The sequence below is a fragment of the Hydractinia symbiolongicarpus genome, chromosome 2 (genome assembly GCF_029227915.1).
Source record: "Hydractinia symbiolongicarpus strain clone_291-10 chromosome 2, HSymV2.1, whole genome shotgun sequence".
NCBI classification, from domain to species: domain Eukaryota; kingdom Metazoa; phylum Cnidaria; class Hydrozoa; order Anthoathecata; family Hydractiniidae; genus Hydractinia; species Hydractinia symbiolongicarpus.
In genome coordinates, this window is record NC_079876.1 from 6965367 (window position 1) to 6992621 (window position 27255).

Here is a 27255-nt window from a genome sequence, read left to right on the forward strand (position 1 = left end):
GCTGATGAAACCTGATATTGGCAGAAACAGCAAGAGTTTATAAATATTGAAATATATTCACAATTGTCTCACTTTATTGTAGTTAATCCCTGTTAATTTAAGTGCTTTTATCTATCTTAAATAAGACGTGTAGGACGGAGAGTTGATTCTTATAAAAAATGTTCTTGGAGATTTTCTTATAGCTTACCGCTTCTTTTCGTCAATTTTATTAATAACTAGATAAATCGGTAGACAATTTTCGGCAATTTTTGTACCCGCAAAGCTTAAATTAGTGAAAGATTCTGACCCCACCTGCACAATAAAAGATCATTCACAACGCATAAAAGTATCACACTCACCAGCTGTATTTTTAATGTTTACAAAGTTTACTAAGAAGTGCCTCGTTTTCATGCTGATGATGTAATCGATAATTTAAATTCGGGAAAGGTGTATTGAGGCAGAAATATGGTAAATATTAACATTTTTTTTTATTTTATTTTTTTTTAGGAACATTTTCCTTCTCAAACTTCTCTTTCCAATGAAATAATTTATATTCCAAAGTTTTTCCTAATATTTCAAGGATTAAGTGTTGCAAAACAGTCCAATTCATATATGTTTGTTCTGGCGATCAAATACTCTGTGTATGCAATGAGTTATGAGTTATGTTTATTAAAATAATCTGACCGTCACTATTGAGATTGAATAAACTTTCGGATTACGCAATATTTATTTTTAAAAAGAGGAGTAAAAAAGGGTAAGATATATAATTTAGTACTTCGTCATTTCTTTTATTATTATAATTTTTTTTTCCATATCGTGAAAATGTATTCGAAATATCCTCAAATCATCACTCATGTTTTTTCCAACTTCTTTCAACGACGAACGACGTTTGCCTCGCTGATTTTTTTCTGTGATATTTTAAGACACGGATATATGTAAAACACAGAATAATTAATAAAACTAAAACATTAAGTTAATTGTTGTCTTTTTCGTTTCTTTACCTAGAAGCGCAGCATTCCTCTACCTTTTATGTTTACATGTTTTATTTTTGCTTCGCTGGCATAAATAGTATCATCTAACCAGATATTAGAGGAGATAAAACTTTTGCCAAAAAGCTACTACCAGGGCATGCATTATGATCGTCTTTTCTCTTTAAGAATTAGTCACATCTGTTTAATCACTTCATCCCTAGGTTGGCATTTACAGTGTCTGGAGCACGCTGGGTTCTAATCCGCGGATGATATAAAAAGGCGGCAAATTGATAGCATGGAAATAATTTTTATAATAACCACATGTTACATTACATTTACTTAATGAATAGTCACTAGTTGAACAACCTTTCACTGCACAACAACGTGATCGACTTCGTTTTCGAGAGCGAGATTAAAAATTTTCAGCCATTTTTCACCGCGTCAAATTAACTATTCTCAAAGTGTACCTACCGTCGATATTTCAGAGATAAAATGTTGCATAATTTGAAGAACGAAAATCGCCAAATATGACACCGGGGTTCGGTGTATTGCTTTTGACATTTTTATATTTTTGTTATAACAAACTAGTCGTTAGCCCGTGGAAAAATCCACGGGTTCGCCCGTCCTTCAAACTCACCTGTCGCAACAAAGTGGACAAAAATATATCTCATTTGGTATCAGTCCGCATTATAAAAATTTCGTAATTCCGTTACGGGACGCAGGACACACAGACAAAATACGCCTATTATTAAAGAGATATTGGCACAAAACAAAAAAGGGAATTGAATAGAATCATTTTCACCATTATTACATTTTCTGTTTTTGAACATTTATATTCATGTTTCACACTCCAATACCTGACTAAAGTAAAAGGTATCATCATATCAGAAACAAATGTTTTGGGAATCATTTATTTTGCTTTCACATAACCGGGGCATTCTTATGCTGAAAACGAGTTAAATAAGAGTTCTACAAGTTCATTCTAAATAACTAATTAATCATTAACATATTCTCTTTCGAGCAATCACAGGTCGAAAGAAAAAACTTCGTTAACGAATATCTCTGAATAACTTTTCGTAAAATTTCCGATTTCCTCCTCTTCTAAAAATAGATCTGTCTCAAAAATACATTAAAATACGTTATGAACTTTCCGTTTTTGGCGTCACAAGTGTTTGTTATATTTTTAGAACGATTAAAGTTGAGACCAAAATAAGATACACGATTTAAATTCAGACTAGTCTAAACATGTGGAGATATTGTTTTTCTGAGAACTTTTATACTTTTTTAGACTGATCCCTTTAGAGTAGGTCACTTCCTATTTCCTTTTGACTATATTATTTCTTTAAATGATATATAATCTCATAAATTCTCTCTTTAATTCGCGTCAATGCAAAAAAATTCATTCGATTAAATAAAAACGTGAGGTATTTTAAAAAAAATGTCATTGCACCATGCAACGAGTTTAAGAGAGTTGGAAACGAGACGCTTGCATGCAACGAAATGACTACACTTTGGGCATGTGTCTCTTCGTGGATGAAAAGAAACAGTATCAAGACCTAATAAAAATAATTCGAACAGTAAATAAAATTAGCTGCAATAATATAACCCTTTTCTTTTTCTTCCAATTTATTTATATGAGTTTGGGGAAACATGTTCAAGGGGCTTCTTTTGCCATCTTGGAGATGACGTCAAACTGGGTTTCATCCGACAAAAAAATTGCCACATAATGGCGGCTTGTGACGAGTATCATGTTGTGAACGCAAGAAAATATGATATATATATATATATATATATATATATATATATATAAATAATACATTAAATGAGGATTTGGTCGACAGTGTGTAAACACGTACTTTAGGTCGACACCATTAATTTGGCTAAGGGAGAAGCTGATGTGTAGAACTGACTCTGCAATAATTTTTGACACAGTCTATTTTCTTATAGAACGTTTGAATTCTATTTAAATAAATTTTTAGCATTATTTGTCGACATAACGTTTTTTCTACAACTTTGCGTCATTAGGTAGACAGATAAATGTCGACCTAACGGTCTCGTGAAAAATTTTTAAAACTTTGCCAAGTTGCTCAATATTTCGCGAATATACTCTAGCCTCATGTTTCTTATGTCTTTCTTATAAAAAAACGAGTATTTTTGAATTGCTGAGTTCTTTTTTGTTATGAGCATAATATGTATTTGTGTGCACGTTTATTTTTTTGTCAGCCTCATTATTCTTATGAAAACTTCTTATTTCAGCCTCAAAATATGTCTTCTCATTCCCCCCTCTATTTCAAGAGGTCTACTTTTGCACAGCATGCCCAAATTATTGAAGCTCCTAATATTTAGTTCGAGCAGATTGCTGCAAAGAGGAGTGGAGGAGAAATCAGACAGACAGATTTAACAGAAATGATATATTAAAAACAGAAATGATATATTAAAAAAAAGTGTAAAATATAGGCCTTCTAAATGTTCATATTGATTTCGCGTCTCAATTTCAATTTGTCACACCGTGTTCTTTCATTGACAATCTTTACCCTTACACTATCGTACGTCAGTGGCAAATTGTGTTTTATAATGAAATCTTCCATCACCTTTCGAGCTAGAAATAAATGAAATAAACTTGATTACTTTTTTTCTGCATCAGAGATCTCATTTTTCTACGATGACATGAAACCTTTCTCTCTTTGAACAAAATGGATCCCAGCACAAAAAAATGATACTAATATCCACATTAACACAAAAGAAAAGCGTTTTCAACGAAATCGCAGTGTCCCATTTAAGAATTGTTTTTTTCCACATTTTATTAGAATATTCCCTAATGAAGAAATTTATACAGCACTTCTCGATCACCGTCGTGAAAATATCTCTTCAATAACAAAAATCGCATCCACAACTTTATACAAAATGAGACAGCAAATTGCTTAACTTTTTTGTCACAACTCACATGGCATTGCTTTCTCTGCCTTTCGATGTATGTAACACTTGAATGCACGCCTGATTTCACCATTTAACACATCTGACCAAACAAAATTAACACGACCTAACAAGACAAACAGTTATTATTTACAAGTCAGTTGATACTAACATCTTATCGTAAGACCGTAAGATAAAAATGTATTTACTAGGAACGCTTGCAGCCTTTCTTTGATTCAATTCTATGGAATAATAAAATTCGTGTGATACTTTCGATATATTGAACACAAAAGCAGTCCACATAGGTTAGTCTATATTAAAGACATAAGTATAAGTACCTAAGGCTTCTCTAGTTGCTTTACGGGGTCTCCCTCTACGACGTTGACCTTGGGCGATTCCTAGTGTGTAAGGAAATGTAATTAAATCAACCAACATTATTTTTCTCACCAAATCAATTTCCCGCCAATTTTTTTTTCCGGACGCTAAATAAAATTCTTGCCAATTTTGTTATTGCTATCCGCCAATGTTTTGGATTTTAATGGACATGAATTCGATATTGAAGAGTGGCTTACCTTTTATCTAACTTTGTATTAAAAAATATTGCCTGATTTACAAAGAAAAAAAAACACGTTTTCTAAAAAAAATATTTTTAAATTTTTTATGGACTAACTAAGTTCCGCCAATTCCATTGAATTCTCTTACTAACCAGTTTTCTTCCCGCCAATTTTTTTTCCTTAAGCTAGACTAAATTAAAGGGAGAAAGAAGTTCTGATCAACACATCGGATCGAGTGCTTCTGAAAAACCACCTCCTTCGTCCCAATCTTGGTCGTTTATTTGGGTACAACATATAACTTTACTTTTAAGAACTTTATCAGATATTTTACCTTTCGGTTTGTTTTGGGAATTCTCATAACCATCAGAACTACTCTCTTCTTCCTCAGACGGATTCAATATTTCAAAATTTTCATCAGATGAATCATTCAAATCTACGAGATAAGTAGCGAAGTTATTGTTTGTTTGTCTGTACCATTAAATTGATTGTCACTAATATTTACCTTCTTCGCATTTCATATCAAATTTCCTCTTTCTGGGTACCTTTTCGTAATCTAAAAACGTACATACAAATTTCACTTTCTCCCTTGATATATATTTGACAAAACATAATTCTTGTCAAAAAAATTCATAGAAATGTACCTCCTTGGAGTTCTTCGGGTTTACTTTTGTTGACCGTTCTCATTCTAAAACAGTAATCTAAATAAAGAATACTTTTTATTACTGAAGATAATATATAAAACCCTGAATTAGCGACGTAAATAATTATATATTTTGCTGATTGACTGAAAATATAGAAACTAAAAAATAAAACGTTCTACGAGATAAACAGTGTTGTATATATCTATCTTCTACCTCTATATTAATATTACCCGTGTTCTGTCTGTCACACCGAGTGATGTCGTGCTAAAAACCCACGAAATAGCGATTCTACGACGAGCGAAAATCTGAGGACCGGCAGACCCGTGGATTCTTACCCGTAAAATTTTCTCATTATGTTGTGTTCATGCTTAAATGTAGCTGGGTTAGCTGTACCTTTGAGTGTTCATGCAACAACAGTCTATTGACCTGTTTACTAATATTTTACTGTGGCTAGGTGTTAATAAATTTTTTTCTCGTTATAAATTTTAAAACAATTTGCCACCAATTTACCTATGACAATGTTCACCCGTTGTTGTTTTCTTTCTATTGTGCCATTTAAAAAATGCCAGGTTGCTGTTTTTTGCTAGGACAGGGTCGGTCCTTTTTTCTTATAAGCATAAAGTTTAAAAGCATATCTAGTCTGAGATTCCTTATAAAAATTTCCAAAGCAAAAATGTTATACAGAACATTCATTGAAAAGGACAAAAAGGAACAAAAATCAAGAACATCAATGTCTTATGAATTTGGCATGTAAAAAATGTTTACCACACCATCGTCCTTTTCAAAAACTCTATGTAAGTTATATGTGAAAAAAAAAGATAAAATGAGGCTAAAATAAGAAAAAAATAAGCATATTGCGGCTGGGCTCAAAATACACTATGCTTATAAAAAAAGGTGTATGACAAGCTGAAGCCTGTGTTTTTATTTCATCCAAAGTTTGAATTCAATTTTGTAACTTTCACGAAAACTTATTCCGCGAATTAGAAACTATTGGGCGACTCTTTTTGCTAGAACAGGGTTTATTTTTTAAAAAATAATAGGTTAGTGTTTTAATCAGGGAAGCCAGGTCGTTGGATATGAAAATGTGGCCTAAAATATATAATTACAATCTCAGTTGCTCTGAAATTTTTTTACCATGCGCACATCCTTTGATCACATCATTTTGCTGAAAAACATTGTACATATTTCTCGGTCAAAATCTGTTATTTTCTTCAAAAAGTCTCTCCGAAAATGCCGAAATTCTGTAACTCAGCAAGTATAACTTATCCAAAAAGGTTTTTCATACCAATTATATTACATTAGTCTAAAAGCACCCCATAACAACTTTCAAGCCAAAAATCCTTTTTGTACCCAATGTAATAAGCATTTTTCATTTTCACGAAATGGACCTGAGGGATGTTTAATCTTGAATATATGATGACTATGGTTGAACTAATTAAATTTTTAACTGTTTTTTGTATAGATGCTAACCGCTTCACCTATGTTGGAGAAAACAAATTTTGCAGAAAGCCGTGACCAACCAAACAGTTATGCTGTATAAGGTTACATCCAGAATGCAACGCTTCACTTATTATATAAATGGCCCAATCGTCATAACTTTCTCAAACAAATAAAGATAAGTTTCTCTGTATACTGAAATAATCATCCCGGCGAGCGACACTGGGTTCCCAGCTAGTAGATATAAAATAATAAGCAGTTATTATACAATCATGATACAGTGATGCACTTATGTGTACCAAATTTAAACACTTGGTAAACAAATTTGGTAAATAATTCATAAATAATTGGATAATTATCACCTTTTTGTTCCTGCTGGATGACTGTTTTATTCGTATAATTCTTAGGTAAAATCACAGAAGAATCTGAAATAAATTAAAAATACAGTGGTTGGAATGCTCTAAAGTAAAAAAAAACTTTTAAAGAACAAGCGCAAATGTCACTGAAATTCAGTTACTACCATTTCGTTGCTGACAGTTTACTTTAGGGGAATAATTTGATGTATCCAAAGCAGAAGTTGACATTGAAGTTGGCGACATAATTTGGACACCTGTACACAGAATCATTTAGTCAAAAAATATGCCATGGTGGTTGGCATGTTCTCAATTTCAAATAATTTAGAGACCAGACCCAAATTTTATTATATTACCAGCTCATAGCAGTTAGTGTTATTACCATTTTTGTGTTGATAGGTTTCTTTAAGAACAGCAGAGGAGCTCTCGTTTGATGTAGTCAAAGCAGAATTTGATATTGAAGTTTCCGACGGCATTTGTGGGTGGATAACGTCGTTTTCACCTTCAGAAAAAGAAAACAAACATGACAGTCCACACATACAACTATCCTATTATATTTACTGGAATAAGCCTTCCAAAAAATGATCTATTGAACACTTCCCACTTCCTTCCTAGGCACAAGCGTGTAATATTTGTATTAATTATACGTTCAAATGCAACACAAGTATTAAGTACCTTAAGTACATAAAATTGTCTATTATATGTTTCAAGAAGCTGGGAATTAAAAGACTGTTTAAACATATGAATTGCCTGAAAATTACCAGTCTCATATTGTTAATTGAAAAAAAAAAGTCTATGCCTTTATCCATGTCTGTCAGGTGCTTCCCAACTTTTGTGATTTCTCTGATTGCTGCTGGGGCTTGATACACATTTACATTGATATCTTCTGAGTGCCCTAAATGTGTAAAAATGGCCTCTCGATCCGACTTTGATAACTCCAATGAAGCAAAAAGAGTAGACACCCGGTGTCTTTGTTTGGTAGCTGTGATCGTTCCACTTGATTTTAACTCCAATTTGCTGCAAAGGTTCTGTATAACATGCCACCCAGATGCATGGCATTCTGATCCTTGTGTACTGGGAAAAAGGTATTTGTTTTGATCAGAAATTCCTACATCCTTTCTGATCTTCTTGTCAGCTAACATTATTAAAGCCTTTTGTACATCTTCTGGGATTAAAACAGGGACAAGCTTAAAATTGCCTTTACCCATTTGATATGTTATTTTTAATGTGGACATTAACTTTTTCTCGATGGGATCTTCGATTGCCTCAACACGTTGCGAATCTATCCAGGCATCTGACTTTGCATCTTCCCATTCAGACAACAGAAGACGTGCAGCTTCACCTCCCCTACGTGCATTAAATAAAGTCAAACGGGCACATGAAGCATCTCTAAGCTCTATATAGGCTGATGTATCTAACATTAAAAAATTATCAGATGTGATTTGCTTAATCTTTGCAAGTATGTGGCCTCTTAGTGCTTTGATGTCATCTTCAAGTGGAAGTGCCATTGGTCGCCTTAAACGAATCTGGCGTTTCTTATGTATAGCCTGTTGTGCCTCACCAAATATATGATCCTTGGCTAACTCTAAAACAGTAAGAAAGTCGTCGATAGCTTTTGCATCAGCATCTTGATTGTGAATAAGTAGTATTCCTTTTCTACACTTTGCAAAATTTTTCAGCAGATAATAAATGGATGACTTTAGGCTGGCCTTTAATGTGTCATCATCCCGTGTTGTGTAGTGTTCAATCGCCGCTTTCAGACTCAAAAAATTCTCCCTTTTCAACATATCACTTGAGTTCTTAAAGAATGTCTTTACATTTTGCATTTTAAAAATCATATATAAATGTGCAATGCGCCTCAGTTCACTTCGCACTGACTTTCTTACTTCTTCTTGTTTCTCGTGTCTTCTTTTGATTCTGTCATAACTATGTTTACCATAGTCTAATATAACCCTATCAGATCTACACAAATCGCCAACTGGGTCGTCCCTAATTTTATTCACGATGTGTTTTCTGAACTCATCAGAACATGTGAATTGTTCAGTAACTTTCATTGAAGATAACTTTATAGGAACAGATTGACCGTTTCCACAGTCTCTCACATGTCGTATCCAATACCTTGTTCCGTAAAATCCTTTGCAGTTTGAACATTTCACCAAATCTGACTCTGATTTTGATTGTTTTCTCTCTCTGTAAAATTTTGGGTTGTCTTCATTTAGCTGTGCGAAGTTGAACTTTTCTATTCCCAGTTTCTTAAATGAATCAAACATACGAAGCCTTTCCTTTTTCGGTTTTTCCATGGCTTTTTTAACGATATCCTCTTTCTTGTGAACTGTGCTAATATGTCGACTCAATGCCGCTGAATGGACTCCACAGAACATACAAGGCCTATGGGGTTTTGGCCCCTTTATCCTTTTCTGACTGGAGAGCTAAAAATGTAGGATAACATTTGGATTAAAAACAGTTTACTCTATAGGTTGAGTACGAATAGAATGCTTGCTTTTTGTGAATGCTTGTGCGCTTCAAATTAAATGGTGCAGACTCACATTTTTGTGTGATTTGGTAGAATCCTTCCCAAGTCTTACTTTTCTCTAAAAAAATAACTTCCTCTGTGAGATGTTGTTCACTGTCAGTGATGCATGTAAAAAATACAACTTTACCTTCTTCAGCACAAAATTATTTATTGACCACTTTTTTCTTTTCTTTCGTGCCTATAAAAACATTTTTGAGGATATTACCAAAGGAAAGTTATACCCCAACGACAATTTTGCTTAGTAATATTTGAAAATAACTATTTAGCCTAGAAAACATTTTCTTAATACACATATTTCTTTTTATAACAACAGTTTATAAGAACGGTGAGGCTAAAAATTTGCCAAAAGTTGACAACCTATTAAGAACATACTCAGCCTGAATTCCTAGATCTGAACAATCTATCATTTCGAAATTGTTTTTTTTCTTTTTTTGCCCTGCACGTTTTAAAAATAAGAAAATTTCAACATCATCTATATTTCTTCCAATCCTACTAAACCTTATCGGTAAATCTGACCACATAATTTCCCTATTTTCTTGTCGAAATATCTAATTTCGAAACTTTTTCAGAAGACAAACAAGAACATTTAAGGCTGAAAAGTGTCAAAAAATGAAGCACGCTTCAGCTGAAATTTAGAAGTTCTTCGTATGCTGAGGGTAGAGGGTCTTAACCCCATACCCCATAGTCAAACCTTCCAATGCTAAGAGTAAAGGGTCTTTCTGGCCATCGGGTATCTAATTTTTTTAATGTTACTGGCACCATTAATCCTAAATCAGTGTAAATTTAAACTTTAACTCATAGCGTCTATGTATTTTACACCAGCAGTGTTAATAACACCAATTTACAGGCAAAGTGAGGATCTCAGGCTAAAGTATCTCCAAACTTCTTGACTTTTTTCCGACTTTTTCACCCAATCTCAAAAAAATTTTCCAGGTTTTTCAAACCGCTGGACACACTGACTACGGTTTTAAGTTAAAAACAACCTGTTAAACTTACTTAGCCCCTAGTGCAAACCAAGGGCAGAAATAACAACGAGACAATTAAACTATCCCCATCGAGATGTTTCCATAAAATGATTACTTGACAAAGACTTTCCAACAGTCCAGTCATGTTTTTCCCAATAAAGCAACAGAAAAAATATTCTATTAAAACATAATAGAAAGGCCTCACATATAACTAACTTTTACGGTTTTTACTTTGGATCCACAAAGTTAAATTCCTATAAGAATCTTCAAATTAATGCAAAATTTTACCAAAGCAGCATAAAAAAATCTTAATATTGTATATCCTCAATTTTAATATTGTATTTTTTTATTTTTTTTAGTTAAAAAGGAAACACAACAAACATAACAAAAAGTTCAGATAACTGAGTCAAGTATGTATATACTGCAATCTGTCGAACAGATTCTCTCTGAAAATTTTTACATAGACACACAAATAAACTCTCAAGCATATTGAAGAATGTGAAGGTTGAATCACACTAAAAGTTTTATAGGCATCACAATTTCACTTTAATTAAAATTTGCAATTGAATTATGTCTAAATTTGTTAGAACGTCAAGGTCTGTTAACAATTAAAAAATAAAACCTATCATCCGACACATACCAAGACTGGAGTAGAATGAAACGGAGTTTCAACATTTAGTGTGGATGATTCATTATCTGTATTTATAACCTCAACATCAGGGTCCAGTTGCAACGCAGAATCATCTGATACATCAAACTACAATGAAAAATAAATCAATGCTTCATAAATATGTTTATCATTTACAGACATCTGAAATCTTTTAAAACACAAGGGATAATAATTTCTACTACAAATTTAATTTAAAAACTTTCTTAATATCGTATCAAAATCATCCTTAGAGTCCGAAAATCTTTTTTTTCTTGTTTACGTTTTAATGTTACCATTTTAATACTGGCTTTCCAAACCGGTTAGTAATCATCTGATTCTTTCATAGTATCCGATTTTTGTATCAGTCTGGTAATAAAACTATAGTAATGAATATAAAGAGAAAATAGTGACTAACTTGTTCCATTGGTTTTTCCTCCATAATCAATTTCTAAATAAAAAGTTACAATTTCCAAGATGAAATTAACTTAAAATTCAACTACCAAAAAGGGTTCTTCTAACCAGCAATTTCCACAAATAATTCGCCCCAATATGTTTGTCTATACAAAGGGTTTTGCGATTTTAGAGTCATTGCTTTATAGTTTTTGTGCACTTCACTGCTGTGCACCGTTGCGCAATTTAAACCTTTTTATTTTTACTCAAAAATTTTTAAAGTCACAGGACACAGGCCAATTTTGTTAATATGGCCTAAAAAATTTGTCGTGTCACCACACATCTGTGCTACAGGTAACATTTCTATTACAACAAGAAAAACATTTGGCATAATTACTGCATTCTAACTGGCTGCACACAAAAATGTTGACTGAGATTTTGTTGCTGACACAAAGAAACCTTTTAAACATTTTTTTTGCTGCTAACAACAAATTTGTTACCAGTAACATTTTTTGCAACTAGCATATTTCTTTGTTACCAGTAACAAGACAGAAAATCAAATCGATTTGATTTTGCATATAACAACAGAATGTTTTAAGCAACAAAAAGCTATACTGGTGACACATACTGGTGACACATACTATTTAGGCAATACTAATTAACATAAATTTGTTACTATCGCCTGAAAATATGGGGTTGTACATGGGGGTGCTTAAGTTTCTTAACTATTTACCTCACTTTGCGACTTAACCGCAGGAGCAAAACTATTGCGCAGTGCAACATTGCGCTCTGGACTTAAAATATTCAATAGTTATTTACAATGCTTTGCGATACAGTGGCAAATCTATCGTGCAACGTTGTGCTAAAGACTAAATTGTTTGTTAACTATTGATCGAGGGTTTCAAAGTATGTTTCACGTATATGGACTAAATAAGAAAGCTATACTTGTGAAAATCCTCAAATGTATTTTTCGCTTTTTTAACAGTCAAAGGTTGGCATCTGCTCACCAATGGGTTTAATTCCTTTTCGCAAGGTTATGACAGGGTAATAATTGAAGATATAGAATGTACTCAAATGTTCAATGCACATAAAAAAACAGTTTTAATCTCAATGTCATTGTATAATATATTGTCTATTTCAAGAATACACAACTACTACCAATCTTTTATCACTATTTTTCTACTCGATAAAAATTTACCATGTTAAAAGCATCTCAATGTTTTCAAAAAAAGCTATTTTAAAAAGTTTAATCACCTCAACATCTTCATAATTTTGCTTATTTACATCATGTTCTTTGCCATCAGTAACTGCAGGCATTTGATTATCAGCCTTTGTCAAGGTTTCCTCCATAATAACAGCTTTTGGCTTTGCTTCTCTCACCAAGGTATGCCACTGCTTGAAGCATTAAAAATAGCAATGATATTTAGAGCGATTGATTATTAAAAATGACATTATTTTTAGTTTCTTTACTTGAGAAAAGTTCACGAGTGCAATGATTGATAAGTATTATACAGAATTTCTTTACCTTAACAGCATTCAAATGTTTCTGAACTGTTGCAACATCAGGCTTCTTCTCCTCATGACTAATTGCAGGCATTTGGTCAAATTCCTTTGTCAGGGTCTTTTTTTCAGAAATAGCTTTGGACTCTTCTTTTGTCTGTGAAACTTTCCAATCCTATAGGTACAAGGAAAATGTAACTATTTAAATAGGTAACTCGAAGTGCCTTTTGTTATTAGCTTTTTGCTTTTTCTCTCCATATTAGAGCAGGAAGTTTTCTAAGCAGCTATTTTTAAAAATTTAGGTACCTCAACATCTTCACAATGTCTCTGAACTCTTGCAACATCAGGTTTCTTCTTCTCAAGAGTGATTGCAGGCTTTTTATCATATTCATTTGCCGAGGTCTTCCTTTCAGAAATAGCTCCAGGCTTTTCTTCTGTCTGCGAAACTTGCCAATCCTATAGACACAAGAAATATGTAACTATTTAAAGAGGTAACTTGAAGTGCTTTTTGTTATCACCTATTTGCTTTCTCTCTCTGTGTTAGAGCACAGAAATAAGCAGTTATTACTGAAAATCTATTTACCTCTTTACAATGTTTCTGAACTCTTGCAACATCAGATTTTACCTGAACAGTATTTGCAACCATTGGACTAACAGCCTTTGTCCATGTTTCCTCAACAATAACAGACAAAGGCTTTTCTTCTCTCAGTGAAGTGAGCCAATGCTATAATCAAACAGATTATTCAAAGTGACTGTTAACTATTTTTTTTTGAGAAAATTTCTCTGTGTTGTAAGTGCACAATATTGACTAAACTACTTAAAAAATTTAGGTGTTCATTGGTACCTGAAGTGAAACCTGTATGCTTCACCTAATTACAAGCTTTATGATGATGATAAAAAACAGCACATATGCAATATGCACAATAGTTAAAAAATGAAGTTTATATCTGCTTATGAAATAATTATCCAAATTCAACTCTGACTGTCCCAAAATTCTAAAGAAATGAATCAAGCGTTTATAGCATCCAGGTTTGAATTGTTTGTACCGAAGAAATAGCCAGTTATTTACCTCAACATCAGATTTTATCTCAACAGTATTTGCAGCCATTGGACTAACAGCCTTTGTCCATGTTTCCTCAACAATAACAGAGAAAGGCTTTTCTTCTCTCAGTGAAGTGAGGCAGAACTATTTAAAAAAATTGTTTTGTGGGCTTTTTCTTGAGATAATTTATCCATGTTGAGAACATCACAATATTTTTAAACAGCTACTAAAAAGATTTTATACCTCAACACCTTTACAATTTTGCTTAATTGTTGTTACATCAGATTTTTCTTCCATATTATTAGCTTCAGGCTTTTTTTCTCTCAATGGAGCTTGCGATTTCTATAAGCATAAAAAATAACAACAATAATAACTATTTAAAGTAACTACAGTTTGATAATCCATACTATAAAACTCGCTGTACGTCTGTCTGTCTGTCTGTCTGTCTGTCTGTCTGTCTGTCTGTCTGTCTGTCTGTCTGATATAGTTTTTTCCATCTTGGAAGTCTGTGTAGTGATGACCATTTTGAAGAGCCTTCTTGACCTTTTTATCTTTTAAATGCTTTGTGTTTGAAAACTATTTCTTTTCTATACGTTTCTACATTGTTAGGTGATATTTCATAACGTTTTTTAGTCATGTATAAATCTTAAACAAATGTTGCAGGTAAAAAACCATTTACAGATATCACTACACCACAAGCTATAATATTTAAAAAATTGTTATGCTAAAACGTCTTTTCTTCGTTTTTTCATGAATGTTAAGTGTAAGTCTTATATATAACGAAGTATATTAGATTAACTTTGAGACATTTTGGGAGACCTTAAAACTATGATTCCTGATGAATTGTGTTACTGGTAGCAGGGTTGATATAGCTACATTCGGCGAGTGACGCCAGGCCTGAGCTAGTTTAAGGGACTGCACAATAAGTAATAAAAATATATACCAAAGAGGGAAAAATACAAATTCCATCATCCGTTTGGCTCAATGTTTGAGGTTTCATATTCTAGACAAAAATTTTAAAAAAGCACATTTTATAACTATAAAATCCCTTACAAGGAAATGATAAAATACTGATATAATAATATCCGTTAAACTATACAGGGCAGGTTGTCTTTTTACAATGGAAGTACAGGCTTGACAATTGTATGAGCATGGTGACATTAATCATAATAGTTGTCAAAATCGCATCAGCAAAATAAGAATAATAAATAAAAATAAAAAAAATGAGAAAAATAAACAAATCAGAATGTAATCCAGCCAAAAGCTAATCTGGTGTTGCAGGAATCTGGATAATGTAGTCGTCAAAATCGCTGCCAAACAAGCACTAAACATACAATAACTTTTTTTGCCTGATGTTGCACCGAAAATTTCAAACCTTTAAACTTTGAAGGCAATTATCCAATACATCCTTTATATCATCATAACCATCAATACTATTTGGAATTTCCTAAAAATAGGCAATTATAGTTAGGCATTGCCTAAAACCCAGTTAAAAATATGCTGTTTATTTTATGAGGTTAGTCTTTAGCCTGTTGGTGGGAATGGTGCATTAAAAATTATGAGTTTGCATGTTTAATAAGTATAGATATGGTTATGCACGAGTTTAATATAAAGGTTTTCACCTTTAGAACTAATCAGAGGGAATAGAACAGTGAGTTTTGAGTGTTACACTTTAGTTCAATATATAAGACTTGATATAGGCAGATTTCAACCTTAATTAAGAACCAAATGGAGGGGAACAAAACAGTGATCTTTGAAACCTGACTGGTTGATTAAATGTTCTGCTCCAGAGGTAGAAATTATTTAGACTTTTTTTCTGCAGACAGGAAAATTTTAATATAATTAGTAGCGGAACCAAGCAACTGCAGTATTTTATGTATAGGTTTCTGTTTTGCAGGAATTTTTATTGCAGCAGAAAGTCACCTTTAATTGCATCATGTGCTTATTCAACCTTTATTTTTAAAGAGTTTATTTTCCATTTCAGTTAAGTAAAAATCATAAATTTAGAACCATTTACTGCCAAAATTACTACATTGCATAAACATCTGAAAACTTAATTACTTTAACATAAGAAATTTAAGCAAGCAGAAATAATTTTGAGTTTTGCAAACTAGCATCTTATTTGCAAAAATAAATTCCCACGAAAAAAGTTTTTCACTTGATACGCAAATATTCTTGCAAAATGCTTATTTGCTGTTTTCAAAATGTCACCTTTAAAAGGCAAATATACATCTTAATCTAATTTCAATTTCTACTTAGTTGCAGAAAAGGTATACACGTTTTTCTTCTTCAGGAAACAGGTTTTGCAAGGCAGAATCAATGTTTCCGAAAAAATTATCCATTTAAGCCTGAAGTGCTTCTTAAGTTATTAAGCATTTTGAGCCTCATGTTTATTAAATTTGTGTTTCTTACACAACATGTATTCCAATAATTCTCTTTTTATGATAATCTCATTCAGTATCATTTTTAATCTCTTCACACCTTACAAAGTAGCAGTATAATTAGGACTTTCCTACCAACAGGCTGGCAATGTTTCTTAAATGTTTAAGTTTTTGGCATTTTGAGCATCATGTTTACTAAACCCGTGTTTCTTAAAATAAAAGGTCACACAATATCTATAAAAATAAATTCCATCAAAATATCCAAAAACAATAGATTCCCGAAAATAAATTTTCGCAAATTCTATAAAATTTCTCGAATGACAAATTTGAGAATATTTATAACATTAAAGTAGATGAGAAATAAAAATGCATTCATGGGATAGGAACTTCTTTAAAATAAATAAGAAACTCACCTCAAACATATTGCATGTTAAGTCAACCTTAAAAAAGACACATTTCAATCAGTAATTCAACCCCTGCTTAAATACATGGCCATGCTATACTGATGGTAGACTAAATTCTGTAATATTTTGTGGCATTTAATAAGCAACCACTTACTCACACAGCTACATTGATGGTAAAATGAAATACTTTTTTGTTAAACTTTTATTTATTCTTTTTATACGATTCCCTAAAACATGCACCTGCAATATTAAATCCACACAAAAGTTATTGATCAAGCCAAAATATATTATTTTTTCTAAATAGGCATTTCAAGATAAAATTAGAAACACAACAAAAAATAATCACTTCACATACCTGAGGTTTCACAACTGGCTTGACTTCGCAATGAATTTCTAGAAAATTATTTCAAGCTAAGGCAATGATGAAGACATTGGTGCTACACACGAAAGCTCCTGTGGGATGGAGAAAAGAAGGCTGAACACTTTTCCTAGGCTATTAGGCTTCATCAGCAGCCTAGTCCAGGAACATTTTTTCTATACACGAGTCAACTTCAACTTGAAGTGACAAAACAGAGTCCACAAGTTATTGAGAAATCTTGTAACAAAAAGAACCTTGATATCAAACATGTCAATAAAGATGTTCACCTTCTTACAGAAGAATTGCAACAGACTATTGTGAAGTGGAAGACAAATTTTGAACTAAAGTCACATATCACATAAACATTACCACAAAAAATTAGAAAGAATTACAAAAGTTTGTCTTACCAGGTTCTATAATAATTTGATCTATTCCATGTCTCCTCTCACACTTCTCAATACATTGGAAATCAATGTCCTCTAAACAGATAAAATCACATCCTTCCTAATTTATTTTCATGATAGGAGAATGTATTGGGAATTTTTTATAAATACACATAAAATGTAAAAATCAACAGCTTCTTTGCCTTCTCTAACATGATGGAACATTTTCATACCTTTAATGTTGGAGTGATAAGTACATTCCCATTCCTATACATATATAATTCATGTCAATAATTTTTTAAGCATTTTATTTTGTAGGAAGAAACTTTTGCACAACTTATTTTTGTTATTAAAAGGCCTGAAATTAATTTTTTTTGCAGAACAAATTTTTGCTATTAGAGCGATTTTATGCAAAATTTGCAATTGGAAGCTCTAATGAAAGAAATGTGGATCAATTCAAATCAATGCAATCTACTTTAAAGGAAGAAAGTATTTGCGGAAGAAAGTTTTGCATTTTGCGGGAATTAACTTTTGCGGTTCGTGAAAATTAATCCTTTTTGCTGGAAAAAACTTTTGAGCTTGTCAAATGTGAGTAATATTTTTCAGAGTATCAGAGTAGCTTAACAAACCAGATTATGATTCAAACAAATGCTGTATCGAAAAGACTGAAATAAAGAATGAATCGTTAAAGCTGTTAATCTAGATTTTCTTTCAAGAGACATAACCATGATGTACAATGCAATATGGAAAAAATAATTCACATGTAAACAAAAAACAATAAGAAAATAATACATCTAAAATACTAATAATGTTTCCCTCTTCTGCCGATTATCACTCGCAAAACGAAAATTTTGCGGGTTCACTAATATCACAACATTTTGCGGGAATACACTTTTGCGATTTGAGCCAAAACCGCAAAAAACGCAAAACGTTCTTCCGCAAATCTTCCTTTAATTGAATTCCCCACTCATTTGAAACATAATATTAATGTTGAATTTCACCAATGATATAAAACCTATAGATATGGGCAATGCTATAATTGACAATAACAAAATGGATGATTTATATATTGATAATGTGAAAAATATGTTTTACATTGGAAAGAGAAACGAAAAAATACCAAAGTTTATTAAACACATTCACCAAATAGACACACCCTCTAAAAAATATAATACACACCTGGGTGTTTATTCAAAGCAATACAGTATTTATGAAATGTAAGGAAAATGATGACAAGAAAGTTTTTTTTTAGATAACATAAAGCATTTTTTTAATAAGCGACAAATTTGTTAAGGGCTGATAAGAAGATTTGGCTCAAAATTTAGGAAACTAGCCAGCCTGAAAATTTGGAAAGTTAGTTAACCAAGCCCTAAACCTTGATAATCTAACAAGCAGTCTACGAAACAATTTTTTAAATGGTGTAAATGGTGTAAATCAAAATTTTACCCTTAACAAAAAGACTGAAATGAAAAATGGAGTTGCTTATAAAAAAATGTTTATCAACAACATACCAAAATCAAATATTAAATAAAATGCTTTTCTGTTTTCCTCTTTTTCTCTGAGAAACATGGAGAAATATCTTTCAGTTTCTAAATTTTCACAGAATCAATCGTTGCAATTTTATGAAACTTAGATTTTAGGTTGCAAAAATTTCTAAAGAATGAAAATATTGAAAATTTAAGAACAGAATAAGAACAATTTCAGGCTGAACGAGTAAAAAAAAGAACACTTCAGGATGAAACCCAATTTCCTGGTTCTTATAAAAAAAAGTGTACATGTTTTAAACATTATCACTTTACTCATTCTCTTTAAAGATATCAAATATTTTTGCAACTTAAGGTGGTAGTAACCTCTTTTTAGCAGTCCAAACAGCTGCATCATTTACTCAATGTTTTATGTATACAAATATTTTTACTATGAAAGTCTATCTATCTAAGTCGGCAGAAATTTCCAGTTAAAAATGTATAATAAACAAGAAAAAAATCCAGCTTTTTACAACTTCATGATTTTTATTAGCTTCTGCTTTTAACTGATCTTTGGGTTAACCATGTGGAAAAGATGTGCAGAATATTTTCTTAACATGTCTGAATACCAAACATGTCTGAAAATTTTAAAGAACAACGAAAAGCTATAGGAAGTTGGAGCTCGCACAGTGCTGTACTATAAATAATGTTGTAAAATTCTATGTTACACGCCATCTTTGTTGATATTAAGGATTCCCTTTAATAATTTTGTCATTCATTCTGTATAATTTTACAAGCAATGGAACGATATTTGGCAGACTTCATATTATTCACGACGTTTTGAGTTTAAAAAGGGGAATTGTTGTAGCTGAATATTTTTGGTGAAAGAAAAGATTATTTTAGCTATAAAATCTTGAAAAGAGTGTTATAATAAGAATCATATGGACATATAGTCTAGAAATAACTTTTAGTAACTGAATATGTAAAAAAAGAAATTTCGGATTTTAAAAAGGGTTACTGTCTCCTTAATGGTTAGTGCAATTTTGAGTGGGTAAATTTTGCAAACAGGGCCAAGTTTTTTAAAATTAGTTCTGCAAAAATAAGTTCCGCAAAAGTTATATTGTTCAATCTGAAGAAAATTGAGTCGATTCTAACCTCATTAGCTATTGATTGCTGCTTAAATTCTTCACTTTGCTAAATATAAAATTCATTTATAGTGCTAATAATGTTAAACAAGCTTTAGAGAATCATACACACTAACAAGCATTCCATAGTATCAACTTGTGAGTGCTGAGCACAAGAAAATGTACTTTAAAAGTACATAAACACAAAAGACTTCCACTAACACAATTTTAAGAATAAAAAATTAATAAAATAAAAATAAACACAATTGTGAAAATCCTAAACTATTCTACCATAAGGAAATTCATTATCACGAGAATTAATTTACCAAATTTTGTGAGTTTTTGTCAATTTCGCTAAAAATTAGATCCAGCAAAAATTATTGTGAAACTCAATATTCGCAAAATCACTAAAATTAATTCCCGCAAAATTTGGACTTTTCTTTCTTTTTTAAAAAACGATTTACGCCAACTTTTTCTTCTAATATTCCTAGCAACTATATATTATAGATATGTAAATGTTAACTTCTTCAGTAGTTTTAATTTATTTCTCCTACAGAAAAAAGCCCCTGAAAATGGTATAATATGAGAAGAGGAAATGCGGTTAAGTTCTTCTTTCGCGAAATTTAATTGTTGTGAAATATTATGACCTGCATACTTCGCAAAAATTAGTTCTGATGAAAATTAATTTCCTTGAAGTATTAAAAAAAGCATACCTGTTTTTTTAGATGGTAAAGATTATAGACTTTTTTAGATAATGGAGTCTAAACAAAAGTCACCTAAAATTGACTGTGGCTAAGGAAATCTACTTCCCTGGGTGTGAATTGAAGAGAAAAAAAAAGCGTTTTTTTTTATTGTTTCCCTTAAAAATTGATTTGGCTATTCTGTTGTGTTAACAGTATAATACACATCAGACAAAAGAAAGAAATATTTCAACTGCCAATGAATTTTCCTGAGTTGCAAATGATTGATATTTTTCACTGAAAGAGCTAACCTTACGCCACAACAGCCCTGGTGCATTATAGTTATATCGAATTTCTTCTCCAATCTCGATATCTCTCAAGGCGAAAAGGCATAAGTGAGTTTGACCATTTATTTTGATCCCTTTCATTGCACAATTTGGTTTGATGCTGTCATTAACAAATTTACCAAGCCTGTTGCAAAATGTGGCATCAATGCTGAAAACACATGCAAAATATATATCAACAGAAATGAAGAAAGCTGCTCGAATGTTTCCACAGAGATTACATAATGTTTCTTATTTTTGGCTTCCATTTGTCCAATCAATTTGTAAAAATGATTGCTCATGTCTGATGACCAACTGTTATTTTAATTGCTGAAGTTATGTTGAAGGTTATGGTCATTATGGCATAATCAATAAAATTTTTATCTCACTGGAAGTTTAAAAATATAGTAATGAGTATATTCTGTAGCTGAATTTTAGACTCACCAAATTTTGTTGTAGAAAAATAAATAAGACCCTAATGTAGCATCATAGGTATCACATCGTCTTTTTCCTTCCTGTGAAGATATCACTTCCCCTGGATACTCCAACAAAAACATTTTCTTTTCAAAACGCTTTACAGCAAAGATACCAAAGCCTGAAAGAAGATAACCAGAAAAGTGGCACACACATTCCAAGTCCCAAATCAGTTTTAAGTATATATCTATATTATAATACCTGTATACGTCTGTCTGTCTGTCTGTCACGCAAAATAGTAGCTTAGCTGCGCAATAGCGAGAAGCACGCAATGCGGTATAAAAAGGACGGATTTTCCACACGCTAACGACTAGTATATTACAAAATTTACTTATTACTTAAAGGAGAATTGAGGTCAAAAAACAACCTTAGCTTAAAATGAGCCTTTTACCTTCCTAAACGAATCGGTGCAAATTAGCAGTGTTTAGAAAAAAGTGTGACGTCACTAGTGCGAGACAGTTTCAAGCCACATGTGTAAACATTCATTTCTGCGCTATAATCAGCAATCAATTAAATTTCATTTGATTGCTTTTAATGTGCCTATTAAATTATAACAAAAAATCAAAAAAGTCAATTTTAACCTCAATTCTCCATACAAAAATCATGTTTAACAAGCATTTATTTTTGTTCTTTTTGTATTTTAATTGTTTCTCTTCAGAGTTAAGTTGTTTGCTTCTTTTCTGTTTCTTGGTAAACAAAAAAAATACTGAAAAACTATATACTATAATTTTAGCACCCACAGCAACTTTTTTCAAATACAATTGTCGCAAGAACTGAATCTGAGAGCGGGACATTGAAAAAGTATGTTTGCCTCGAGGGGAGGGAGGGTGTCATGTAGTATAACAAACAAAAACGAACAAGGGTATATTTGTTTTGTGTACATTCGCATTTTAAAAAAGAAATGTTCCTTTTATTTTCCTTGACATGTTTTTTAATTCATTGTTTAGGGTTGTGCGGGTGCAATGCCAAAAGTGAACTTGAGGTGGTCAAATATGGTGAATATTTGAGCAAACATACTTTTTAAATGCCCCTATTTACATAAAACCAACTTACCAATGAACTCATTAATACGAAATTTTTCAAATCCATCCTGGTCAACTCCTTCAAGACAATACTTTTCATATTGTTTTTGATTAGAGAAGCTATTTTTACGAGTCTAAACAAATAATAAAAAGTTTCAAGATATCGAAATGACTACTAGAAAGCAAAAGATAAAAATCTGATATTATATACCTGTCTCAGTGCCATTATTTTTCTACTTTTTAAAATTGATACCTAAAACCGAAATATTTACATTTACTTAAATTTTTTGTACCAAAAAGCAGAGCAAGAATTTCAGATCTGGTTGAAAAATCATTGAGTGCAAGAAGTTTATAAGGTTTATAAGGTCCTTAGTTGTTTTATGACTGATTTATCTATTTTTAGGCTTTTATTTCATTATATAGCTACTCGATATTTCCTCACTTTCTGTATTAAAAAAAGAAAGTTTTGTAGCCCTTAGTTGGACAAAAAAATATAATAATATAAAAAAATATATACTGTTACGACTGAATATTTAAATTTGAGAAATCTACCAAAAAGCATGTTAAGCGCTGGGCAAACGAACGCAACATTTTATGCAACATCACCCAACAATTAAATGTTGCACGATGTTGCGATCAAATGTTGCATATCATTTGCCCACAACAGAAAAAACATACAACATTTTTATTAAAATGAGAAATTTTTATAATTTTGTTCATTTCTCGACCTACCTGCACTCTCAGACTAGTAATCTTCGCTTTAATAGCACTAACAGAAGCACCAATTTGCTCTGCTATTTCTTTTATAGCAACATCTGTCTTGTTCTTATAATTTTCAATAAACACATTCCATAAACACAGTCTTTCTTTGTATAATTCGATCAATATCCCTGTCTTTTCATCTGTCCAAACTTTATTATTCTCTTTTTTACTTTTTTTAAAATCCGGCGTTTCTGCTGCCATTTCTTTTTTTTAAAAAAACAAAAAGTGCTCTCATAATCCTTTTTCATGTTCTTGATGTATGATTTCTCAGAATTTTTTTAAAAACAAGTGGTGTGAAAATTTAAACAATAGCAGGATTAATTTGAACAAAGAAAATGTTGGATGAAGTAGTGCAGAATTTTTGATTGGGTTCAAAAATGTTGGGCGAGCTTGCAACATCATCCAATATCGTCCAACATCATGAAACATGTTGCGTGTGAGTGGGCAAACGATCACAACATTGTTGCAACAACAAATGTTGGATGATGTTGGATCAAATGTTGCGTTCGTTTGCCACACGCTTTACACCCAATTAAACACCATGAATAATTAATAACTGAATGTTTTATAAAAAAAAATAAGTTATGCAAAAATTTAGGCCCAGTTTATTGTTAAACAGATAACATGATAACAACGAAAAATCATGGCTTGGTGCTTAACTCTCTTTAAATTTCATGCAAAAATATCCAATGTTGAAAAAAGAGATTCCTGCATTGAAAAATGATATTTGTGCGATCGAATGTAACAATAAAACAAAGCTCAAATAACCATACCATTGCATTAAGTATATTCTTTATAAACCAGTAAATAAAAAAATAAAAAATGGCAGCCATAACAACTTATTATTTGAAGCTTTACTGAGGCTCGCTAAATTCGCTCCAGACTCCTTTGAACTTGTGATGGCATACTAGTATTGTGCTAGATCAATGGCAAAGGTTAAAATACAGTCTTTCCAGTAAAATTAAGGTTAATTTTAAATTGCAAAAGTTTGTTTTGCTTCTCACAACAGAAAATTTATGTTTTGATTCTCATAAAGTGTTATTGTCGGTGATTCTTGGAAAATCAAGGTGATTATTGCATCAGAAAAAAATCTCTGTCTTGATTTAAAAACAATTCTCTTGTTTGTGTAAAGAAGACTGTAACTATTGAACACCTGTGATGGAGTTTTGTTTACCTATCCAATGTTGGCAATAAAACGAAAGGTTTTATCGTTAGTCTGATTAGCCTAGCATGATTTGAAAGTCAAAAAGAGAGGGAAATTTCCAACTTGGAAGTATCAATTATAATTGTTTATTAACTTGATAAGGAAATATAGCAAAAATAGAATTATTTATTTGGTATAACACCAATTTTCTTTCGTTGTTTGATGAAATTTTGTGTAAGAGATTATCACAAATGTCAGATTAGGTTTTCTCATCCAACTAGGTTTATTGAGACAAACAAAAACATCGAGACAGGAAGGAAGGTTAGAATGGAGGCAAAGGCATGGAAGTTTTAATTTTAAAATGAAAGGTATTGATGTTTTCAGAACTTTATGAAGCAAATGACTACGATTAATTTTCTTCTTGGCTAATATTGCTGTAACATATCTTAATATCATTTTTAATTCAGGAGTCCCTTTATTTTTAATTCCCATTTTAAGTATAAAATATATATAATATACCAAAGAAAATTTGAAAAATATGACCCTCAAGGGGTTGCCATATATATCCAGCCTTTCTAATTCACGTTGGCACTCAGCAATTGACATGGCAAATGCCGACATGTTAACAAAAATTCTAGAATCACGTTGGCAAATTTTTGCTGACATGAATTTTCTTTAAGTTGGATGTAATTTGAACTTATGAAAGTTTTGCCCTATTTTCTCTCTTAATTTAACTGTTGTTTGTGTGCATGTGCGCACGATCGCAAAACAAAATATAAAATGCTGACGTGAAACACAAGTCTGTCAACATGAAGTATATTTAAATAACAAGGGCTGATATCCTTAAAATAATTTCACAATTGTTTCCTATTCGCTTCCACTTCATTTTGTATTTCAGCTTAAATCAATAACATAAAAAAACAATTGTTTTAAAATAATTTCAAATCGCTTCTCTTTTCTGATCATAAAACGATCCATAAACGATTTAAAAAATGATGATACAATTTTGAAACGATCATCACAGTCAGGGAAAACCTTGTGAATGAGGGATCCCTCAAATAAGGCATTATCCCTCATATGAGGGATCATATCCCTCTATGAGGGATTCTTTGATACTTTGATACTTATTTTGCTGTCTGCAAACATTGGTCTAAATTGTGGTCATTTTGCTATTACCCAATTCCTGAAAATCACACTGCAGAATGTTTAATTTGCATTGGTTAAAACTTTCATTCATTGGATGAACTCTCTTTAATTGTCATAATTTTACTCCAATTTTGCATATTATGGTGTGAAATGAGAAAAACAGTGAAAGATCCCTCAATTAAGGGATGCCTCATTTGAGGGATACCTTATTTGAGGGAGCGGTCCATTAACCTAGCTAGCTGGCTAGCTAACAAGAAGGGGGCTGAAAATCCACATACATTGTAAGGAGTGCCCTGGAATTTTTAGGGTGACTTCTGTGTATAACAGTATACAACTTTGAGGTTCGTCTTTTTGTTGTTGTCAGGAAACATGATTAAGAAAGCGATGTTTTCGGGAATCAATTAGGTGAATTCGGAAGGTGGTTATCGAAAACAAACCCTAATTTTATCTACTGCCACATTCAAAAAAATGTTATGTTCAACGGGCTTGCTTGCAGTAATAACAACCAGAGTCGGCAAGTCCAAAAAAAAACGGAAAATATTTGTCAGCGGCACTATACTGTTTTTTGGTCCTGTGAACGACTTTACTTGCTCCGATCGAAAAATCCTGGGAAAAAATCTGATTTATTCTATTTTTTATCGTGGCCTAAAGAGTTGTTTGCACTTGCCCTTATATTATACGGGCGTTTGTGTGGCTTATTGTCCCTCTTGTACTAGAAGTGTTGTTTACCATGATTGGCTTGTCTTGATAAAAAAATCAAGAGGGATGATAGCTACCTTTAAACTTCATGTTAATTATAGCTAGCTAGCTAAATAGCTAACTACAATTAACAATTAAAACTCTAGCTACAACGTAAAATACCTTCTAGCTAGATGGCTAGCTATAGTTATCAAATCCAAATTTTCCTGACATGTAATGTCAAAGCGTCTTCTTCCTGGTCTAGCTGGCTGGCTGGCTGGTTCCTCCAAATGAATGAATTTCAATATGTTGATGATTCTCCACCACAATCAATTAGTAATGCTGAATACGGCAAATATTAGCTGCTTTGGGTTTAAGTCGACATTCCTGACCCAAGGCTATGAGCGTGCACCCACGGCGGTACTTCATCAATACTTTTTTTTCCCGCACTTTGATTTTTGGCGCATTTTTCTCGGCTTCCCAATCGTATATAAAAAGTTTCGAAGATCAATTCCCCTAACAAGTAAGGCATGCAAAGACCAAACTAAAACTAACTTTTTACCAGCTTCTTCTCCAATTACAATGAGATTGACCTACACAATAACACTAGGAACGAATTGTAAAATTATAGGCCATTGGCGCGGAATTTTATGAAATTTCCCATCACCTTTTGCGCCAATGTCAAGTTGATAAATTAAAATACTGTCGACCTAATACCATAACTAAAGGCGCATTTTAAATGCCCTTTCAAGTTAAATTTTAGTATTTAGATCAAGTGTCGACCCAAGTGTCCTAATTTCACGAATATCAACCTGAATGCGCATTTAAAATTTGATTTCGATAATATTTATACAAATGTCGACTTAAATGTCCAAATTCTACTTTTTTTCCGTCACATTGTAAGTTGGATTTAAGTGTTTAGACCAAGCGTCGACCTAGAGTCGGATCTCAACTCAACTGGACTTAAGTGGCTTAAGTGTCCGAAT

The 27255-nt window shown here is 32.1% G+C and overlaps 1 protein-coding gene across 5 annotated transcripts; it reads right to left on the reverse strand.

Annotated features, from left to right (window-relative positions):
* Nucleotides 1–3346: 3346 nt before the first annotated feature.
* On the reverse strand, nucleotides 3347–27255 carry LOC130629354 (uncharacterized). 5 transcript variants are annotated; one of them, XM_057442508.1, is made up of 33 exons: nucleotides 26453–27255; nucleotides 22751–22792; nucleotides 22571–22673; nucleotides 21488–21638; nucleotides 21032–21215; nucleotides 20754–20801; nucleotides 20072–20110; nucleotides 17687–17720; nucleotides 17478–17549; nucleotides 17068–17105; nucleotides 16722–16748; nucleotides 15303–15374; nucleotides 14871–14930; nucleotides 14171–14269; nucleotides 13955–14071; nucleotides 13511–13609; nucleotides 13192–13341; nucleotides 12911–13060; nucleotides 12640–12780; nucleotides 11411–11443; nucleotides 10987–11103; nucleotides 9509–9559; nucleotides 9395–9439; nucleotides 7648–9277; nucleotides 7231–7350; nucleotides 6858–6920; nucleotides 5059–5115; nucleotides 4920–4970; nucleotides 4749–4850; nucleotides 4202–4261; nucleotides 4073–4105; nucleotides 3895–3990; nucleotides 3347–3549 (listed from the first exon to the last, which is right to left on the reverse strand). In XM_057442508.1, the coding sequence occupies exons 2-33, from the start codon at nucleotides 22763–22765 to the stop codon at nucleotides 3413–3415; spliced, it is 4194 nt and encodes a 1397-aa protein (XP_057298491.1). In that variant the 5' UTR covers nucleotides 22766–22792; nucleotides 26453–27255; the 3' UTR covers nucleotides 3347–3412. The 5 variants fall into 5 exon arrangements, with proteins under 5 accessions (XP_057298491.1, XP_057298490.1, XP_057298489.1 ...); XM_057442507.1 differs by having other exon boundaries at nucleotides 12640–12777; nucleotides 13469–13609; XM_057442506.1 differs by having other exon boundaries at nucleotides 13469–13609.

Bases quoted from the DNA above. Each gene is read 5' to 3' on its own strand.
- LOC130629354 (XM_057442506.1), bottom strand. The intron at 13,342-13,468 runs GTAAATAGATTT...TTGTGTCTATAG, and splicing joins TTCAGAAACATTGTAAAGAG to GATTGGCAAGTTTCGCAGAC. The intron at 12,781-12,910 runs GTAAAGAAATTC...TAATGCTTCAAG, and splicing joins AACATTTGAATGCTGTTAAG to CAGTGGCATACCTTGGTGAG.